Source organism: Phallusia mammillata, chromosome 8, assembly GCF_965637545.1.
Source record: "Phallusia mammillata chromosome 8, kaPhaMamm4.hap1.1, whole genome shotgun sequence".
Classification (NCBI taxonomy): domain Eukaryota; kingdom Metazoa; phylum Chordata; class Ascidiacea; order Phlebobranchia; family Ascidiidae; genus Phallusia; species Phallusia mammillata.
The window spans coordinates 10,988,862-11,007,529 of NC_137259.1; the positions used below are offsets into that span (position 1 = coordinate 10,988,862).

The window sequence follows — 18,668 nt, forward strand, 5'->3', positions numbered from 1 at the left end:
GTGCTTAAGAGTCATGTTAGACTTGCAAAAATCAGTTGGCCTATTGTAAATGGATCTTCTGTAGAATTTCAGCTTTAATTGGTTGTGATAGAAGTAACAAACAAGTTTTTTTTAAGTGCATTAACTAAATAAATACATCTGTTCTGCTAACTTTGCATTTTAACATCAATTGTCCACTAATTATGAAAATGAACTGTTGCAGGATTTTTAATCTTTTTCTTTCATCTAATGTTATTCAGTTCCACCGTAAATGGGTGTTTTAAATGTAGTGTGGTGTGGAGTTGTTAGTGTATATTTGTGTTTTGTAATGTATCATGCCAGAAACAGTAATGTATCAAGCATTGGAAATTTATCCAAATCATATATTTCCTATTCGTCCCACTTCTTGGTAACATCAATGAATATATATCTACAATACTACACCCTAAAATTTTGCGTTTATTGCACAGTGACTTGGTGAAACAACTGAGGTTCAAACCAAGGTATGTGGAAAGTTTATAATAGAGATCCCCAACTTCTTATCACATGTTATTAGTGCAATAACAGCTTAAAAAATAAGTGTAAATTCTGTATGATTTGCATTTTTCAGTCACTTTTCTGTGATTGATATTGTGTCAGAACCTTTTTAAGAACAAGCACTTTTTATTGAAACTGCACCAGATAAAACATACAATAAACAGCCATGCACACAAACAGTAAAAGCTTTGTGTCTTGGATAAATTGCTTTATACCACATGCACACTTTGAGAGTGATTAAATAGTAAATTTCACAGTGACAAACAAGCTTGCTTTACAACACCGAACAATATAAAATTAGGTCTGTGGATCAGCACCGTCTAATGTAGGAAATATCAGGTGACAAGAAAGGCTTCTTCTTGTTAATTAAGTATTTAGATTGTCATGCTACACTTGAGGCTCAGAAGATGTTCCTGCACTTGTATCTCCAACATATAACAAAGCACTTGATGAGTGTCTCCTAAAAGCATGAACACCGCAATTAAATCCGTGGTTCTTTTATGGTGGGATAAATAGAAAAGTTTCAAAAATATCTGTCAAGGTGTTGTGAGGTAAAACACAGTAATCGGCACTAGGCTTAAATAATAATACTATGTGAGTAAAAACTATACAAATCAGATTCACCAAACATATTTTTTGAAGTATGTCCTGTTCAACACTCTTTTTTAAAGCAAATAGTGGCATAATGGGGTAAAAGACTTAAAATAGTATGTTCAATAAACTTTGCCAATTTCATATAATTAGGACTTTTCAAAAAAATCACTTATTTTAGGGGGCTAGTGGGGTGAAATTGGGACTACAAGGTTAAACACAACAATCAGATCCTATGAATGGTAAATTCTGCAACCTGTCCAAATTTCAGCCAATTCCGACATTGCTTAAAAAACTGACCCATTTTAGGGGGCTAGTAGGGTAATGGGGTTCGACACACAAACTAAAAAAATATGAAACCTCAATGACTCAATCAAGTACGGCAAAATTTCAGCCCAATCTGCCAATGTTTAAAATTTTGACCATTAGGTGTTTTGAGCAACAACCGTTAATGCTTCTGACGTCATAGGGCTGTTAACAAACCCCTAACTGCCACGGCGAAAAAACATCCACCAAGCAACACACAAACGAGTAACATACAACTGGTTGCCATTGTTACACTATTGCGCCACAGAAATCTTTCATTTGTGGTGCCCAGTAACATACAAATACGCTTTTCTCTTTGGGGGCTACAGGGTTGAACACAACAATCGATACCTATAAATTTTAGCCAATTTCTCCATTTTCGGTGTCTAGCGGGGTAAATAGTGGGGTTATCAACAAAAACAAAGTGGGATGCACATCTACATAACTATATCTACCATCTGTGTAAATTTCAGCCAAATCCATCAAACATTTGATGGAAAAACGAGTCGGACAAACTTTGGGAAGAAAAAAAAGGAAGAAAACAGAAAAAAACAATTAGAGTAAAATCAATATGTGGACCCATAATTACTATTGTAAAAGTATCAACCAGATAATGAGGTGCAGACATTGATTATCATCTATGTTTTAATAGCTTGATGCTTTTGCATTGATACTGTGACACTTAGCCACCTTCACTTTGGTTCCCAAACCAGTTGTTTGGGCGATTTGTGAGCAAGTTTACTCTGTGGTTTATGCCCATTTGTGGCATTTAACAGAATAGGTGAGGCATGGCTTTTTAGCCTGTTACTCCAAACAAACTGAAGTGCCGTTGGATGGCTACACTAATTACAACCTATCTCTCATCACCAGCTGCACTGATGAGTCCTTATAGGTCGAAACAGTGTGCACAGAAAGAGTGCTTCAAATTTGGACAGATGTTAGTTATTAATCCAAATTTGATTCTCCTGAAGTATGACCCCGAATGACCCAGCGGTTCACCCATAGGCCCCCAAAACCTAAATATTTCAAAACTGCTGTACTGACTAAAGTACATAATCTAGGAGTTTCCTGGTTGGTGCAATGTAAGGTTCAAAGAATTTTCGAACTTTTCATTGGATTCACCCCTTAAACCCTGAAATAATCGTTTTTAGTATTAGTTCCTGTTTCAAAAATACAAGCCCTAATGTGCTGAAATTTTAAACAATTTTGCAGTAGGTTACTCGTTAAGTATTTAAAATTTTTCCTTAATCGGGACCCATTCGTTTTGTATAGTAAATTGGTAAATAGTATATCGAATATATAAAATGGAAGTATATCAGAAAGCCACTTTTCTCGTATTATTATTGTATGTAACTTTAGTGATAGTAAGGATAGGTTGAAATTTTTTAAACAGTAACCTTGAAATGTCACAAAATCTTGGAGGTTGTGGAACAGCTAATCCTCCTCTTCTTTTTAACAAAATAATATCAGCACCGCTAATATCATCCATCATATTTTCAAGTGATGCCAAATCATCAGCATGCAAAGGGGCAATTGATATGTCACGAACAGCTCGAAATTCTCCACAGTTGTTTAGATGTTCATTTTCAAGTCGAAAAAAATTCCATATAAACCTCCTGCATTGAAATTAACCAAGTCATTACATGTTTGCATGTTGTTTTGAACAAAATATTTGTTATTGTGAATTCTAGGTAGTTATTGTTTATTACACATTATACATTTGTAGTGTTGTTGTAGGGTATAACAATCAAATATGAATCTTGACATTTTTATACGTTGCTAAAAATACAATGCAGTTGCAATGCATAGCAAATACCATACCATGCAATAAACTGACCTTAAAACCTCCAACACCATCAGCACATTTGAGAGAATCTGTTTCCCATTTTCTGTTACTGGAGTTTGGTTGACACTCACAGTAGCAATCCATGAAAATCGAATCAAAAAATCTTCAAGAATTGCCAAATAATATAGAGCCTGCAATAATTTGCAATATGTTCAACAATTTATAAACCAGAAATATCCTTGATCTTACCTTGTATGGATAAACTATTTCCTCTCTGAGGAATTTATTTTCGCCGGCATTACTATCTAAAAAGCCCCAATCCATTTTTATATCCCAAGCAAAAGTGTAGCAACTATTTACAAATAAGCTTGCAAGCCACAGAAAAAAATATACACTTTGTTTGTCACCAGTTTGTTCTGAAAATGAAAAACAAAAAATAAAGTTGTCTTCTTAAACAGCCGTTTCATACATTCCTTTTCGTTTGGTTCAAAACATGCACAAAAATTACAACTTACCACTGTGTAAAGTAAAAAGTGCAGAAAAAGTAACTTTGAAGAATGTGGTGGAATATTTTCCAGCATTGACCAAATGGGGAAACCATTTACGACTATCATAAAAACGTCTCAAGCATTGAACAAATCGAATGTAAGCTGGGTAACATAAAACTATTGCCTTGATTCCATATACATATGATCCACATGTTTCACCTGTTGAAAAAATAACACTTTTACATCCGAATAACTACATAATTGTTTCTGCACACACATGACTACATACAAATCAATGCAATAAATTTTGGATTACAAAAGATAAATTGGTAATTTTGTAGAATTCATTCCAAGCTTGAAAACTTCTTGTCTGTGTTCTTTTTACATCATTATCACGATTCTGGTTTAGCTGTAATGTTTTTGTCTTAAAACTAGGTTTAAACCAGTCTACACTTCTACCAAAAAGCACAAAAGTATTACAGACAATGACAAATTAAGAAATCATTTTGTGGCAAACTACAACAGATCATATCTGTGCATCGCAATACATGCCTGGAGATTGACCAATATGTTTTGTAAGGCCGGTGTCGATTATCCGTAGTAAAGTAGGCACTAACTAATATTTCAAGCTGATATTTTGTTTGCAGTAAAGGGCCTAAATATACCATGTTAACGGCAAAAAACAAAAACATTGTTTAAAATGTGAACGCTTGCTGTGCAACAAAGTCACAAAAAATTGTAATTCAAAGGTCTTGCTTCGCTGCAGTATAAGCATGTAACTGTGTAAAAATGCAACTAACGAAAGCCATGTAAGAGCGTCAAACCATTCGATGTCGATTTCCCTCTCTACTGATCAGTGACTGGACAATGTTTAAAGCAAGATACAGTGGCGCTAAGCAAAAATAACATAGTTACAAATGTGCCATTTATCAGCCGTCCCAAGAGAAAAAAACAATCATAACCAACCATTACCACATACAGACCACATAGGACAATAGCCTTCCAACTTTACTGTTATGCACATGGCGATTGTAACATCAAAGCACCGGAAATAATAGGACAAGTTAATCATGCGAAACTGAACTTGGAGATATAACAGTAAGCGTTTAAGGATGAGTAAGTATTCGTACAAGGAAACATTTTTAGATTTGGGATTCACTTCTATCAATGATCATGGTGCTGCAAAGTCACAATGTGTGTTGTGTTATGCAGTGTTAGCGAACGAATCAACTTCGTTAAGCCTGCAGCCATTGTGACATGGGCAGACTCCTATGCGGCGACGACGTGGCCTCGAAATTGCGTCCTGTTAATACATTTTTTATGTTTGAGGCTTGGGTCGTGAGATGTTCATAAAACTCCGATTTGGGTTGTGGTCAAAAAAGTTTAAGAACCACTGACATATATGATTGTTTTATCAGCCGTCCCAAGAGAAAAAAACAATCATAATTGGTAATATCCTGAACATAGTTCTATCTGCAATAACCTCTCACTCTAATAGCAGAGCAGATAATTACATTTTACACCCCCTTTTTAGTGATGCTAGTGGCAATGTTTTTCTGGTATAATTTGACAAAATTACAGTCTTGCATTATAACCTTTAATGACCAACATATTGGCTGAAACTAGTGATGCACCGAAGTTTCGGTTGGCCGAAACATTTCGGCCGAATCCGCTGTTTTCCGATGTTTCGGTTTCGGCCCGAACGTTTTTGAAAATTCAGCCGAAACCGAACTTTTTTATTGCATGGAATTGAGGCCTTAAATTTTATTTACGCTCATACGAAACATAATAAATTACCTATTTGTTGTATCTATAAAACACTAGCCACGTTGTCTGCAAAATATTATATGTTTAGCAAAGCTTACGCATTGTAAAAGTGATTTTAGTTTGTCAAAATTGAGTTCACTCGCATCAACAACACAAGGTTCTGTTGAAAACATCCAAAGAAACGGGGATTTTAGGTTCGGCCTGATTCGGCCGAAATTATTCGGCCTCATGGCCGAATATTCGGTTTTACATTTTGGGGTCTAGCGGGGTAAATACTGGGGTTATCAAGTCAAATGAAGCAGATGACACATCTGCAAGACTATATCTATCATCTGTAAAAGTTTCATTCCAATCCACCAAAGATTTCATGCCAAAAGTGCATGGACAAACTTCACCGGAGAAAAAGAAGCAGATGGGACATCTGCAAGACTATATCTACCATCTGTGAAAGTTTCATCCCAATCCACCAAAGATTTCATGCCAAAAGTGCATGGACAAACTTCACCGGAGAAAAAAGAAAAAAAAAACTGAGTGAAATCAAGATGCGTCCCCTTCAGGGAAGGGGACCCATAATTACAAAAAATCAGTAAAAAAAAAGAATGGGGAAAATACTTTCAATTTAATTTCTTGCTTTGACCTTGATATTGTGGTTCAAGTTCAGTTTTTAAACACAAATTTTCCTAGAAAGCCTTAACTGTTATATTAGACACTCTATATAAAAAGTCGTTTGCTGGAAAGGTATACATAACAACTTGTTTTTCACTTAACTTTGTTTCGCAAAAACGACCGTTTAATGACCTTTGACACTGTTTTTAACAGCATGCAGTTCTTAGTGCTTAACAATACCGTTTAGCCCAGTGGTTCCCAACCTTTTTTGTTACATTCCTCCCTTTGCCCATTTTCGAACTATTCATTCCTCCCCATAAGACGAAAAACAAATAGGCTAACATAAAAAATTATAGCAATTTGAAATAGACCTTATAATTAGGGATGTCCATTTCAGAATCCTTTACAACCGGTTCCAAATGTGAACCGGGTCCAAATTATAATGGACATAATAATGTGTATACAAAAATATTGTGTAACATTTCCAATGTAAATTTTTTTTACAGTTTTTATGAATTTCCTCCCCTGAACTCCTAAAATTCCTCCCTAGGGAGGAATTCCTCCCCGGTTGGGAACCACTGGTTTAGCCTAATTTATACATGACTACAGTACTGATTCTTGAATTGATTTGTCAAAAATAAAGAAGATACGTTATGACGAAAAATTCTTAACTGTGTTGTAATGCCTACAAGTTGACCTTTAGTGACCCGTTGTTCTTGGCGACGGCCAAGCTGACTACGAGAATTTAAAGACCATTTATCTCGGCGTTCGAAAAAGTTAAGTTTATTTTTTCATATTTATGTTGATCAACAACGTTTGCCTGACAAAAACAAAACCGAAGTACGTTTATCGAGTTTAAATTACGTCTTAGGTGTAAAACTTCGCCAAAACTAAAAATGCGTGTGATAACTCAATAAAACGACATGGCATTGCTGCACAAAAACAGATGATTTCTAATCACCCAAACGACTGTCTCGTAAAACGTTTGTCGGACGTCAAGTTGAGCACTCCCGCCTTAATCGTGAACCAGTGAATTCCTCCCTTGGGACTTATATCTGACATTCTGACTGATAGCGTACACATATTATGGGTTGTAAAGGTAACTGGCAAAATTTTAAATACTAAACGAATACCCTGCTTAAACAATTGTTAAAATTTTTAAATATTTTTGCACCATAGGGCTTGTATATCTGGCCTAAAACTAAAACCGATTATTTCGGGTTTAAAGGGTGAAAAATGGGTGAATCCGAAAAAAAGATATAAATTCTTTAAAAAAATCGTACATTGCACCATACAACAAAGCATGAAACTCCTAGATGATGTACTTTAGTCAGTACAGCCGTTTTAAAAAATTTACGTTTTGGGGGCCTGCGGGTGAACCGCTGGGTCATTCGGGGTCAAACTTCAGGAGGATCAAATTTGGATTACAATGTAACATCTGTCCAAATTTCAATAAATTTGGAGCACTCTTTCTTGACCAAACGCGTTTAACAAACCAGCGTTAGACAGAAAAAAAATACGGACAAAAACAATATGTGTCCCCTTCAGGGAAGGGGACCCACATAACCATGAGGGTCATCATTAGGCAGATCAGGACTTGTTGGTGATCAGGTTATGAAAACAATATGGTGTCCATACTTCTGGTTGGTCTATTTTTAATGTTAATATCATACTTCACAAAATGATTACCTATTCTCCCGGTCCAAATATCACTGTCAAATCCATAAAAACAAATAATAAACTCAGCGTCAACAAACAAATTTGCAAGACTGTTTAGTTGATCTGCAAGCCAGAAATCTGCAAATTCCACAGGATAAAATCCACACGCAACAAGCCGCCACTAGCAAAACATAAACAAAATTAATAAAATGTGGTATGCGTGAGACTCATGGCTCTTGCAATACATACCAGTCGCCGCAGAAGCCAAAATCGTGCTTTGTGAAACAATACTGGAAACGGATTGAATAAAAACAGGAGATAAGCAGCATAGACTAGACCTGGATTAAGATATGCTGGCAAAGTGCTACTTAGTGCTGGCAAATTGCCAAATAGAAACAATATAATGCTGAAACTCCATACAATTGACAACATGGCAGAAACCTAAAAAATAGTTTCAGTCAAGATTCACACTGTTAATGGTAAAATTGCATTTGTATCCATCTCAAACAAGGAAAAGTTTGTAGAACACTTACACTGAGTTTACTTACTTCAAATAAATGCTGGTGTGATAAATGTTGGCGTGGATCGATCTCAAATATTAAAACATGATTGACTCCTGCAGACCTCCAACCCCAAGTGTTTAACCCCATGCAGGCAATAAATAAAAATACAATGAATCCTGCTCTGTACAAACTAAAATAAAGAAGACATGTCAAAAGTTTAAATAGAAGCCTGAACAATATCATGAATAAAATAAATCTGATAATTTGACTGAAACCATGCAACCTAAATGGTATGACATAATTGGTTGCATGTTATATCATCCTGTTTTTGAATAATACACCATATTTTGCACAATTTAGAAGTTCGAAAATTATTTAAGTTTAATAGTTAAATATTTTTCAAAAAACATTATTAAGACTTAAGAATACATCAGTAAATTTTATTTAGACAACAAATCTACTAAAAAAAATAGTTCTACAAAACTAAAAGTGAATATACTTGACAGTAAGCCATGGATCAGCGTCTATAGGGAGAAGAATTGCAGCAAGAATGAACACAACTACCATCACAATAAACATGCCCAGAAACAAACCAACACGAAACACTGTCCCTTTCGGATAAGTTCTCTAAAAATAAAATTGTTTGTTTACATACAAATAAAAGAACATGAAACAAATGCCACTTACTGTTTCCGTCAAGGGTGGTACACGCAACCTCTTCATTGCTTTTGACCGATCACCATTTTCCAGTTCATTAATGTACAAATTCTAAATTCAAATGCATTTGGCAATATTTCAACTCTAATTTTTTTAATGTTGTTGTGTACATGGATTACATACCTCTGTTTTTAGGATATATTCTGAAATAAGGTTGTCTTTATGAAATGGTGAAGTTTCCACATAATTCTTGTGCCAATCCCCTCCAGTTTTAGTTTCCAGCATTTTGTCATGCTTTTTCAGAATTTTTCGAAATCCGGTGAAATTCATTTCCTATTAATTTGATATTGTTGAAAATACATTTAACCATGTGACAATACCACAATGATGTAGTTTATACCTGATAATTTTGTAGCAGTATCAAACTAAGATAAAATTCCGTGAAGGCAAGTTTTAAATCTTTCAATGTTTTCACAGAAACTTTTTCCTGAAACTCACCAGATGGTTAATGTAGCAAAATTAGCATGCTTTCCTGATCACCTAAAGCTGGGCATTTGCAAACATATTCTAGGATTTATGTAAAGTTCGAAAACTTTTTTTTCACTTTAAAATCTTCTAATAAAACACTACATAGTAATTTTTAATGCATGCTGATTCATTCCAGTCATTTCCAGTCAAATTGGTAATAGAAACGATACTTTCTTTTGTTTTTGAAATTATACATAATAGAACATACCAACCTTCATTAAAGGAAAAACAACTGCCTGTGAAACTCGTCTCCTTAATCTGGCAGTGGATGAAACAGATGGAGTAGGTTGTATCAATGATTCTTTATGAGCTTGAACTTCACTTTGCAACAGAGCAAATCTTCTAGTAGCCTCAGCAAGTTTTTCTAAAATTAGCAGGTAAAGTCAATAACTTGTTTTTTTTTTGTTATTTGACTTATGTTACATCCAACTCTACAAACAGATAAAAACATCATTTGATGATAATGGTTTAATAAAAGTTTTTAGGATAAATTATTTTGGTTTCAGTTTTTAATCAAATCTGACCTGCAAAAAATGTGTTTACTTTTGTCAGCTGCATATCACATTCAGCAAAAAACTGTTCCTCCCAATGAGCTACATGTCGCTTTATCATTTCATCACTTTGAACATTTGTTGCTAAAAACATAAATGTTAGTATGGCACTAATAGAAGTAAAATAGAAAATGACATTTACCATTTGAAATGGGAAAGTTTTCTTTGCAGTCATACAACATTGACTTCAAAACCTATAAAACCAAAAAAATATTTTCACCTAGGCAAGTATTTACGTGTTGTTTTAAGTTTAGCCTACATGTAAGTCTGCGAGTGAGGTTAATTCAACAATAATAAATAGATGCAAAAACTTACTTCATAATCAATATACTGACTCCTCCACTCTGGGGTCAAGTGAGCCTGAAGATTTGAACCAAACTTCATTTTTTAATATATATATATATATTTTCTGAAAAGAATAGCTTGTGTCAATTCCATGCTTAGATGTCATCTCAAAAACAACAATGTACATAATAACAGAATATTTTTTTAATTTGCAACAATATGTGTATACCGATTGCATGTTAGACATAATTTTCAGCTACTGCTTACTTGCAATTGCTGTGAAATACTTCAGTCATACTCATACATCATCCAACATGTTCATTGCACTGTACAGCATATTTTATTCACCCTATTACTACTTTCTAAAATCCAGCTGTAATTCAACAACACATTCATTTTTACAATTTTACTAATTATATGTATATGGTGCATCCTACAACTGTTAAATGGTATAAAAAACAAATTTGTTACTGTACAGAGAAAAGGAATTCTTTTTTAATTTGTCCAGTTTGTTTGATGTGATGTTTGATGAAAGCATTGGTCAGACAATGACTGGTAACCAAGATTGTGGAAGTTTCACAGCAACGCCTTTCATAGCAGATAAATCATTTGCTGCCAACATTCCATTTTATTAACTTGTTTATTTGGTCCTTATCAGAACACACCTGCAAAAAACACTGGGTTTCATTATGTGAAGTCAACCATTCCCAAAGTTGTTACAAAGCAATCAATACCTAATACAAAATATCACATCTGCCAACACTTCAAAGCACCTTCTACTGGTTTTTGCATTTATGATTTTATGAGGCACAGGCGTTCAATCTACCTACACACAACACAACCAACATATTTTATGGATTACAGCTGTCAACAACAATGATGCCAATAAAGCATTAATACAGAATCTTACATAAGGTCCAACTGCATATTTTAGCAGTTAACATATTTTATTCTAAAACAGAAAAAAAAACTTTTGAAGGATGATAATCATGTCTCGTTATAAAGAACAAACAAGCAAATACATAGGCATGGCACAGCCACAATGTTGGTGCATTGCTATTTTATGATTTGCAAAAAACACCAAATCACAGACTCATGGGGAGGGGGGGCAACCAAAGAAATAAAATTTGACTCAATTAAGTGATTACATCATATACAGCTTCCTGCCATTTTAAGGGTTAGCACACCTACTAAATGTAGATTTAACCAAACCTGTTCTTAGAGAGTTAAACTCATAATGCATAAAACAAAATTACAAAAGTATTATGCCCTTATAATTTATTGATCCAACAGAACAATATAAATACAATGAAAAATGTGCATCTGTATGGAATACATAGGTGTTGGTTCTATCACTTAACACCTTTCCCCAATAAATGCCATCAAAGGGTAGGTCAAAGGTCAAAACCTTACTGCAAATCAACAAAGATAACATACACACTATACCTAAAATTAACCATACATCATACATTTTTGTTTTATTTACGACCAAATGTGTCCACCCTTTGGTTGGATGCACATAAGAAACCAGGAACAACAGTACCAAGAAAAATGTTTCGATGTGTATTGAAAACAAACAAGCGCAAACTCAACCAGAACCATGCTCAAAGCAAGGCACAGTTAGTCACACTCTCAGCTGCTGTGAAGTTTGTGAACTCTTTCTTGTTGCAGACCTATAGAATAACTAAATTCTCCAAGTTCTGTGACTAATTTGTACCCATTTGATCCAAGCTGATTAGTTTTTGAAACAAAAAACGTAGACTGTTATCGTTATCGTTTGCGCTGAATATGTTACTCTTTAATGTCGCGACATTTCTTACATTACATTGCACAAACATTAAAATACAGCAAACCGATAAATGCCGTGATGAAAACGTTTTGCTGACAACACGATTGCATTTCGAGTTTTCTCGACGTCTCAAGCGTAATGGTGCGTAAAGACCTAAGCACGACGTTTGGTTTTGGTTAAGTGAGGAATGGCACCACAAAATTAGCCAAGCATTATCTCAAAGAGAAAAAAAAGCAACTAAGCAAGAGCTTCGCAGTTCGCAGGATCGATTGAGCACAGCGGATTATGATAAAATGATCATCATAATGTAGGCTACTAATATTAGCCTTAGTAAATGTGACACTCAAATCCAATTGAGAAGAAAATTAATTTGAAATGAATAGGCCTACAATTCAGTGTTTGCAGGAAAAGGAAATTTGAAATTTGTAAACGCCAGCAGTCCAGCACGATGGGCTATCACCACTTTCGTATGTTGCCCATGCACAAAACGATGTATCTTTTTAGCCGCACATTCACGCTTTCCAATTAAAACTTCCTACAAAACCCACTGAAGCCTGCATCTTTTTTTCTTTTTTTGTCTTTGGTGAGTGGGCAACGCCTGATGCGTCATAGCATGTAGGCTACGCCGTCGAGTCGCCTATTGTATTGTAACCAGAGATGTACCGAACATTCGATTTGCCGAATTAATTCGTCCGAATCGGCCATTTTTGCAAAGAGTCGGTTTTGGCCGAGTAATTTGTTGCGATACGGCCGAAAGCGAACTATTCGCTAAGACAAAAAGCTAAAATTGTTTCAATTATTATGATTTTTAAAACATTTGATTTTTTCCACTCCGGACAAATATGGCAACCATCAAACGCGTATCTTATGACTTTGCGTGACGCCATAAAAGATTCGGTTGATTCGGCAAAACTGCCGAAGAATAACCAAAGGTTTCAGCCGAACCCAAATTAAGTCGATTCGGTACATCTATAATTGTAACTCTGTTGACAAGTTTTATTTCTGACATTTCAAGTTTGTTCGCGTGTAGCCTACTGTGGCGAATTGTTAGCACTTTCACCGTTTGTAATAATGAGCTGGTTAACTCCTTTATTTTCACACACCTACGTGAACTTATAATCGTTTTGTTTGAAGCGTTGCCTATTGGGTATCCTGGCACTTAACTCTGTTATTATTGTTGTGTTTAATTGGTTTGTTTTGCCAATCATATTTTCACTACATCATGTTTCCATGGCATATATCTTGTTTTACCACCCGTTATTATTGTTGTGTTTAATCGGTTTGTTTTGCCAATCATATTTTCACTATATCATATTTCCACGGCATATATCTTGTTTTACCACACACTGTATATATCTTGTTTTACTACACACCGTTCACCTATTTGTTTTATATTGTAATAGTTGTCTTTTCTCCGTTTGTATGATCGCCCTTTCCCCGCCACTAATTTACGCTTGATTGTTGTATCGTAACCCGGGTGTGCCTTTGGTCGTCACGTGATTGTTTCTTCCACGTACGTGGCCGCGTCGCACGTGCGAGTAAAATAATGAAGGTCAGTCTTCCTCTGGGCGCCGTGCGAGTTACACCTCTTGGTTTCTGTTCTGTGTTGTACTGGCGTTTACTGATTATTGAGCGCAGCGTATTGAAGTTGGAAATACGTGTTGTTTTACGCCAGTGTATTTTATCGCTTTTACTTAAACAAGGCGCCCATTAGTGAAACCAGTTTGTGGTCTTTCTTTGGCTTAGTGGTGAGCCGTTATTGCAGGGTTCGGGCCGTTTCCGAATTAGGGAGGCAGTTTTGGTTTTAAAGGTACAGAATTAGGCTTAAGGGGTTGATTGGAATTTAATATCGCCACTTGAAAGATCTCTTAGCCGAATTCCCAAAGCTGCCGAAATAATTCCGTAACAACTTGGCGAGCACGCCAGGACCCTGTCACCACTACCCGCTGGTTTTACTAGGAAGACTCCCCGTTTTGTGTTTTTAAGTATTGTATTTTAGGTTGATTTTAATGTCTTTTAACGTTTTAATGCAACCTCCGCCTTTGCGGCCTGGGGAGGAACTAGGTCAATATTTTAATATGCTCGAATCTTATTGTACGAGCGTTGATGCTTCAGAAGAAATGAAACGACATATGTTTTTAGCAAGCATTGGCAACGATCTGAAATGGGCAATACAAGAGAAGGACTCCAATCTCTTTACAATTCCGTTTAAGGACTTGAAGGAACGCGCACTGCGTCATAAGTCTAGCGGCCAACACGCGGAACGCCAACGCGCCGAGCTGATAAGGCGCGTGCAGTTACCTGGCGAGTCCGCGCGAGATTTTGTTTATGCCCTGCAAACACTGGGGGATAACGCTTACAGCAACTCTTCAGAAGCTGCCCTTAAAAACGAAGTGCTGTACATTACCTTGCTACAAGGCTTGCAAGACAGACGCCTTGCTGAAAATATCCCTGCGGCAACCAAGTACACAAGGACGTTCAGAGCCGCCGCCCAGGTCGTGGTCGATGCTCAAGTACCGAGCTTTGTTCAGGTTGCCACAGTTAACGCAAAAACATCGGAAATTGATATGATTTTGAAAAAGCTTGAAGACATGGAACGACGCACGACGGAACGGAGTGCTAAATTCGAAGACACATTGAAGACCCTACAAGCTGAAGTTGATTCCCTTAAAAGGACAGGACATTTTTATGGCCACCACGAGCAAAACCGAAAGTGCTACGGTTGCGGGCAGCCAGGTCATTTTCGTCGCGACTGTCCACACCTGGGTATGCGCCCCAAAATGATTAGGGTAAGTCGCGAGGCTAGGTCACTACTAACTTCTTTTCGCAGACCGTCCAAACACCCAGTGGACGTAAAAGAATCCCCAAGTCAACAACCAACCGCACCAGGCAGAGCAAACAGACCAGGGCCGGAAACTATGCCTAAGGAGAGAATCGAATCACCGCCAGCGCTGGCACGGTTTGTTTCCATTTTGGTTGGGCAGACAACCATGTGTGCTTTGTTAGACACCGGCTCGGGTGTATGTCTGATGAGTGCGATAAAATGGGACTCATTCGGCGCAGAACAAAACCGACAGATAAATAGGTCCCCTTCCAAGCACTTGGTAGGTGCCGATGGGCTGCAATTGGCGGTGAAGGGCAGTATTAGCCTTCCCCTTAGAGTTGGTGGCATAACGAATCATGCGACCGTTTATATCGTGCAGAACCTCAACCATGATTTTATTCTAGGATTGGATTTTCTTCAGGCAAATGCGTGCAGAATCTGCTACAGGGAAAATACGTTAACAGCAGGAGACGCCAGACTTCCCCTCTTCAGTTCTCCGACAGCCTTGTCCCAACCCTGTGACGTATGTGTTGCTGATGACGTCCTTATCCCAGCGTTCGCAGAGGTATGTGTAACAGGCAGTCTATGTCAAGAATCTCTTAATTCACAAGAGTGGGCCACTCCGGTTCTAACGGAGCAAATAGCTGGGTTCGTAGAGAGATTTGGCTTATTGACTGCGACAAGTGTAACGATGGCACAAAGCCGCGGGGTGAAGGTGTTTGTGGCAAATTTGGGGGATGAAGATGTAACAATACCAAGTGGGGCAAGATTCGCTACGGTTACACCTGTGTATGCTTTTGGTAACCTCGATTGCAAAATCCCGGGTTCTTGTATAGTGGTAGAGGGAGGTGTCCCTGGATGTAAACATCCTGAGTGTTTTGTTACAGACACACAGATTTGTTCCGTATCGGCTGAGAACATATCTAACCAAGATGCGTTCCAGGACATTACAGACCAAGTCACCATCGGTGAACAATTAACGGCAGGTCAACGAGGTGAATTGTTCGATTTGCCCTTATCCAATCAAGAAGCGTTTTCGACTTCCAATGTTGTCTTGGGACGAACCGACATAGTACGTCATGTTATCGACACGGGTGACAACGGCCCTGTACGACAGCCACCGCGTCGCATGCCTCATCACAACAAAGCAAAGGTAGAGGAGATCTTAGCTGAAATGGACAGACAAGGCCTAATCCGACCTTCGAAATCACCATGGAGCAGCCCGATTGTGTTGGTCCGAAAGAAATCCGGTGAGACTCGTTTTTGCGTTGATTACCGCAAGTTGAATGAGTTAACTAAAAAAAATAGTTAACCGATTCCCCGGATAGATGACAGTTTAGATCAAATGTCCAACGCCGCCTATTTTTCTACTTTGGATCTAAAATCCGGGTATTGGCAGGTTGCAATGGACGCCTCCTCCCGGGAGAAAACGGCTTTCACTAGCCACGTCGGGCTTTTTGAATTTAATGTGATGCCCATGGGCCTGTGCAATTCTGCAGCGACTTTTCAGCGCCTGATGCGTATTGTCTTGAACGGAATCGAGTGGCAGGGGGCTCTAGCGTACTTGGATGATATCATTGTATACTCGAAAACTTTCGAAGAGCATTTAAAGCGACTGTCGGACGTGCTGGCAAGAATCAAATCGGCTGGTCTGACTTTGAAACCTAGCAAGTGCACTCTATTTAAGCACGAAGTAGACTTTTTGGGCCACGTATTGTCGAAAGAGGGCATACGGTGCGACCCTGACAAAATAAAGGCAGTTGCTAAATGGCCGACTCCCCGCAACGTAAAAGAAGTCCGTCAGTTTCTAGGCCTTACTTCCTACTATCGTAAATTTATTTGCGGTTACGCACAGATCGCGGGTCCTCTTCACCGGTTGACGGAAAAGGGAAGACGATTCCAGTGGGATGACCTATGTCAGGATGCCTTCTCTCAATTAAACACGACACTTGACGACTGCACCAATTCTTCGATACCCCGACTTTAACATGCCGTTTATACTGGATACGGATGCGTCTGACGCTGCCATTGGCTGTGTCCTTTCTCAGGAAATCGACGGTAAGGAATGCGTGGTCGCCTATGGTAGTCGCACTTTGAGCAGGTCGGAACGTAACTATTCCACCACGAGAAAAGAGCTTCTAGCTGTTACATTCGCCACAAAGCTGTACCGGTGTTACTTACTGGGTCAAAAATTTAACTTACGGACTGACCATTCTTCTTTAAGATGGCTTTGGAAGTCTAGGGAGTTATACGGGCAGTGCGCCCGCTGGGTAGAGCACCTTTCCGCGTATGACTTTGGAATTCATCACAGGTCAGGAAACAAACATAAGAATGCAGACGCTCTGTCACGCCTTGATGACATAGAAGATTGCGAGGAATGTCCATACAAATTGGCCGAGGGACTCGAACATACCCAAGTTCACGTCGTTGACTTAAAGTCTACGGTAGGATATCAACACGAAGACTTGTTGGAACGACAGAAAGATGACCCTGATCTAGCAGTCGTCTTGGAATGGTTGAATAAAGGTACGCGTCCGAAATTTAAAACCGTTAAAAAAGAATCACCAGTACTTCGCCATTATTGGTCTCGCTTTCCCAGCCTCCTACTTAAAGCAGGTGTACTTTGTTGTCGTGGAAACTCTACACTAGGCAGCGATTCTGTAATTGTTTTGCCACAGAGCTTAGTCGATGAAGCAATGTCAAATCTTCATGATAATGTACACAGGGGAGGGCATTTGGGCATAGCTAAGACCCTGGCTAAGATAGCGAAACGCTTTTATTGGTATAAATGGCGCGATTCTGTCGAAACATTTTGCCGCAACTGCGTCACCTGTCAATACAATAAAAGACCCACGCATCATTTTCAAGCTCCGCTCATGCCCTCAAAGGAGGACAGGCCAATGCAAAGGATCGAAGTGGACGTTGTCGGGCCTCTACCCCTAACCCAGTCGGGTTACCAGTTTATTTTGGTAGCGTGTGACATTTTCACAAAATACGTAAGAGCCTGGCCGATGCGAAATCAAACTGCTAACGAGACCGCCAGTTTGTTATATCGAAATTGGTTCACTGTACATGGGGTGCCGGAGACTGTTCATTCCGACCGCGGTTCGAATTTCGAAAGCCATTTATTCGCAGAATTATTACGCCTAATGGGATGTAGGAAAAGTCGCACGACATCATACCACGCGCCTGGGAACGGTGGGGTCGAACGTAACAATAAGACCATTATCACTATGATCCGGAATTATATACAGCAAGATAACCGGCGGTGGGACGAAACATTACCAGGGGTGGTGGCCGCCTACAATGCGAGTGCCCACGATGCAACGGGAGAAGCTCCGCATACTCTCTTAACCGGACGACCATTGCGATTGCCGGCAGACTTGATGGGGTCTATGGCGCGTGACACCGCACATTCGTACGGAGTGGAGATTGATCAGCTTCGTGATGGTCTACAGCTTGCAGAAGAGGTAGTGAGGGAGAGTCTCGCGACGCAACGGAAGCGGATGGAAGACTGGTACAATCAACGACAACAAGGAAGACCCTACTCGGTAGGCGAATTTGTTTTGTTAACAAACCCGGTCGTCCCGATTGGACAAAGTAAGAAACTTCAGTATCCATACAAGGGACCCTACAGGATCACCGATATTCGCGGTCCTGTGAACTACGTGATCGAAGACGCGACAGGCAAAAGGCAAACTGTACATTTTAACAGGTTAAAACCAACGACGAGTACATTCCCCTGCCCCACGGAAGAACCGTCAGAACATCTGCAACCGCAGCCGGAAGTGCCTGCAATCGTGTATGTCTAC

General features: G+C 38.5%; 2 protein-coding genes across 3 annotated transcripts; one reads left to right on the forward strand and one right to left on the reverse strand.

Moving 5' to 3' along the window:
- Window positions 1-622: 622 nt before the first annotated feature.
- LOC145204416 (solute carrier family 53 member 1-like) lies at window positions 623-11,104 on the reverse strand. Of its 2 annotated transcripts, XM_080076953.1 has the most exons (19): window positions 10,978-11,104; window positions 10,720-10,908; window positions 10,511-10,616; window positions 10,274-10,367; window positions 10,101-10,152; window positions 9,932-10,042; window positions 9,620-9,771; window positions 9,280-9,366; window positions 9,063-9,212; window positions 8,910-8,990; window positions 8,722-8,849; window positions 8,268-8,412; window positions 7,969-8,160; window positions 7,750-7,900; window positions 3,715-3,906; window positions 3,449-3,615; window positions 3,251-3,390; window positions 2,811-3,029; window positions 623-976 (listed from the first exon to the last, which is right to left on the reverse strand). In XM_080076953.1, the coding sequence occupies exons 4-19, from the start codon at window positions 10,340-10,342 to the stop codon at window positions 904-906; spliced, it is 2,109 nt and encodes a 702-aa protein (XP_079933079.1). In that variant the 5' UTR covers window positions 10,343-10,367; window positions 10,511-10,616; window positions 10,720-10,908; window positions 10,978-11,104; the 3' UTR covers window positions 623-903. The 2 variants fall into 2 exon arrangements, with proteins under 2 accessions (XP_079933079.1, XP_079933080.1); XM_080076954.1 differs by lacking the exon at window positions 10,511-10,616 and having other exon boundaries at window positions 10,978-11,080.
- Window positions 11,105-13,014: 1,910 nt separating this feature from the next.
- On the forward strand, window positions 13,015-14,928 carry LOC145205107 (uncharacterized). Its single transcript, XM_080077755.1, has 2 exons — window positions 13,015-14,798; window positions 14,863-14,928. The coding sequence occupies exons 1-2, from the start codon at window positions 14,042-14,044 to the stop codon at window positions 14,886-14,888; spliced, it is 783 nt and encodes a 260-aa protein (XP_079933881.1). The 5' UTR covers window positions 13,015-14,041; the 3' UTR covers window positions 14,889-14,928.
- Window positions 14,929-18,668: the final 3,740 nt, after the last annotated feature.

Excerpts from the sequence above, each read along its gene's own strand:
- LOC145205107 (XM_080077755.1), top strand. The coding sequence starts at position 14,042 with ATGTCTTTTAACGTTTTAATGCAACCTCCGCCTTTGCGGCCTGGGGAG. Across the intron at positions 14,799-14,862 it reads TCGCGACTGTCCACACCTGG|ACCGTCCAAACACCCAGTGG; the intron begins GTATGCGCCCCA and ends TTCTTTTCGCAG.
- LOC145204416 (XM_080076953.1), bottom strand. The coding sequence starts at position 10,342 with ATGAAGTTTGGTTCAAATCTTCAGGCTCACTTGACCCCAGAGTGGAGG. Across the intron at positions 8,850-8,909 it reads TACCACCCTTGACGGAAACA|AGAACTTATCCGAAAGGGAC; the intron begins GTAAGTGGCATT and ends TTTTATTTTTAG. Across the intron at positions 3,391-3,448 it reads AAATAGTTTATCCATACAAG|GCTCTATATTATTTGGCAAT; the intron begins GTAAGATCAAGG and ends AAATTATTGCAG.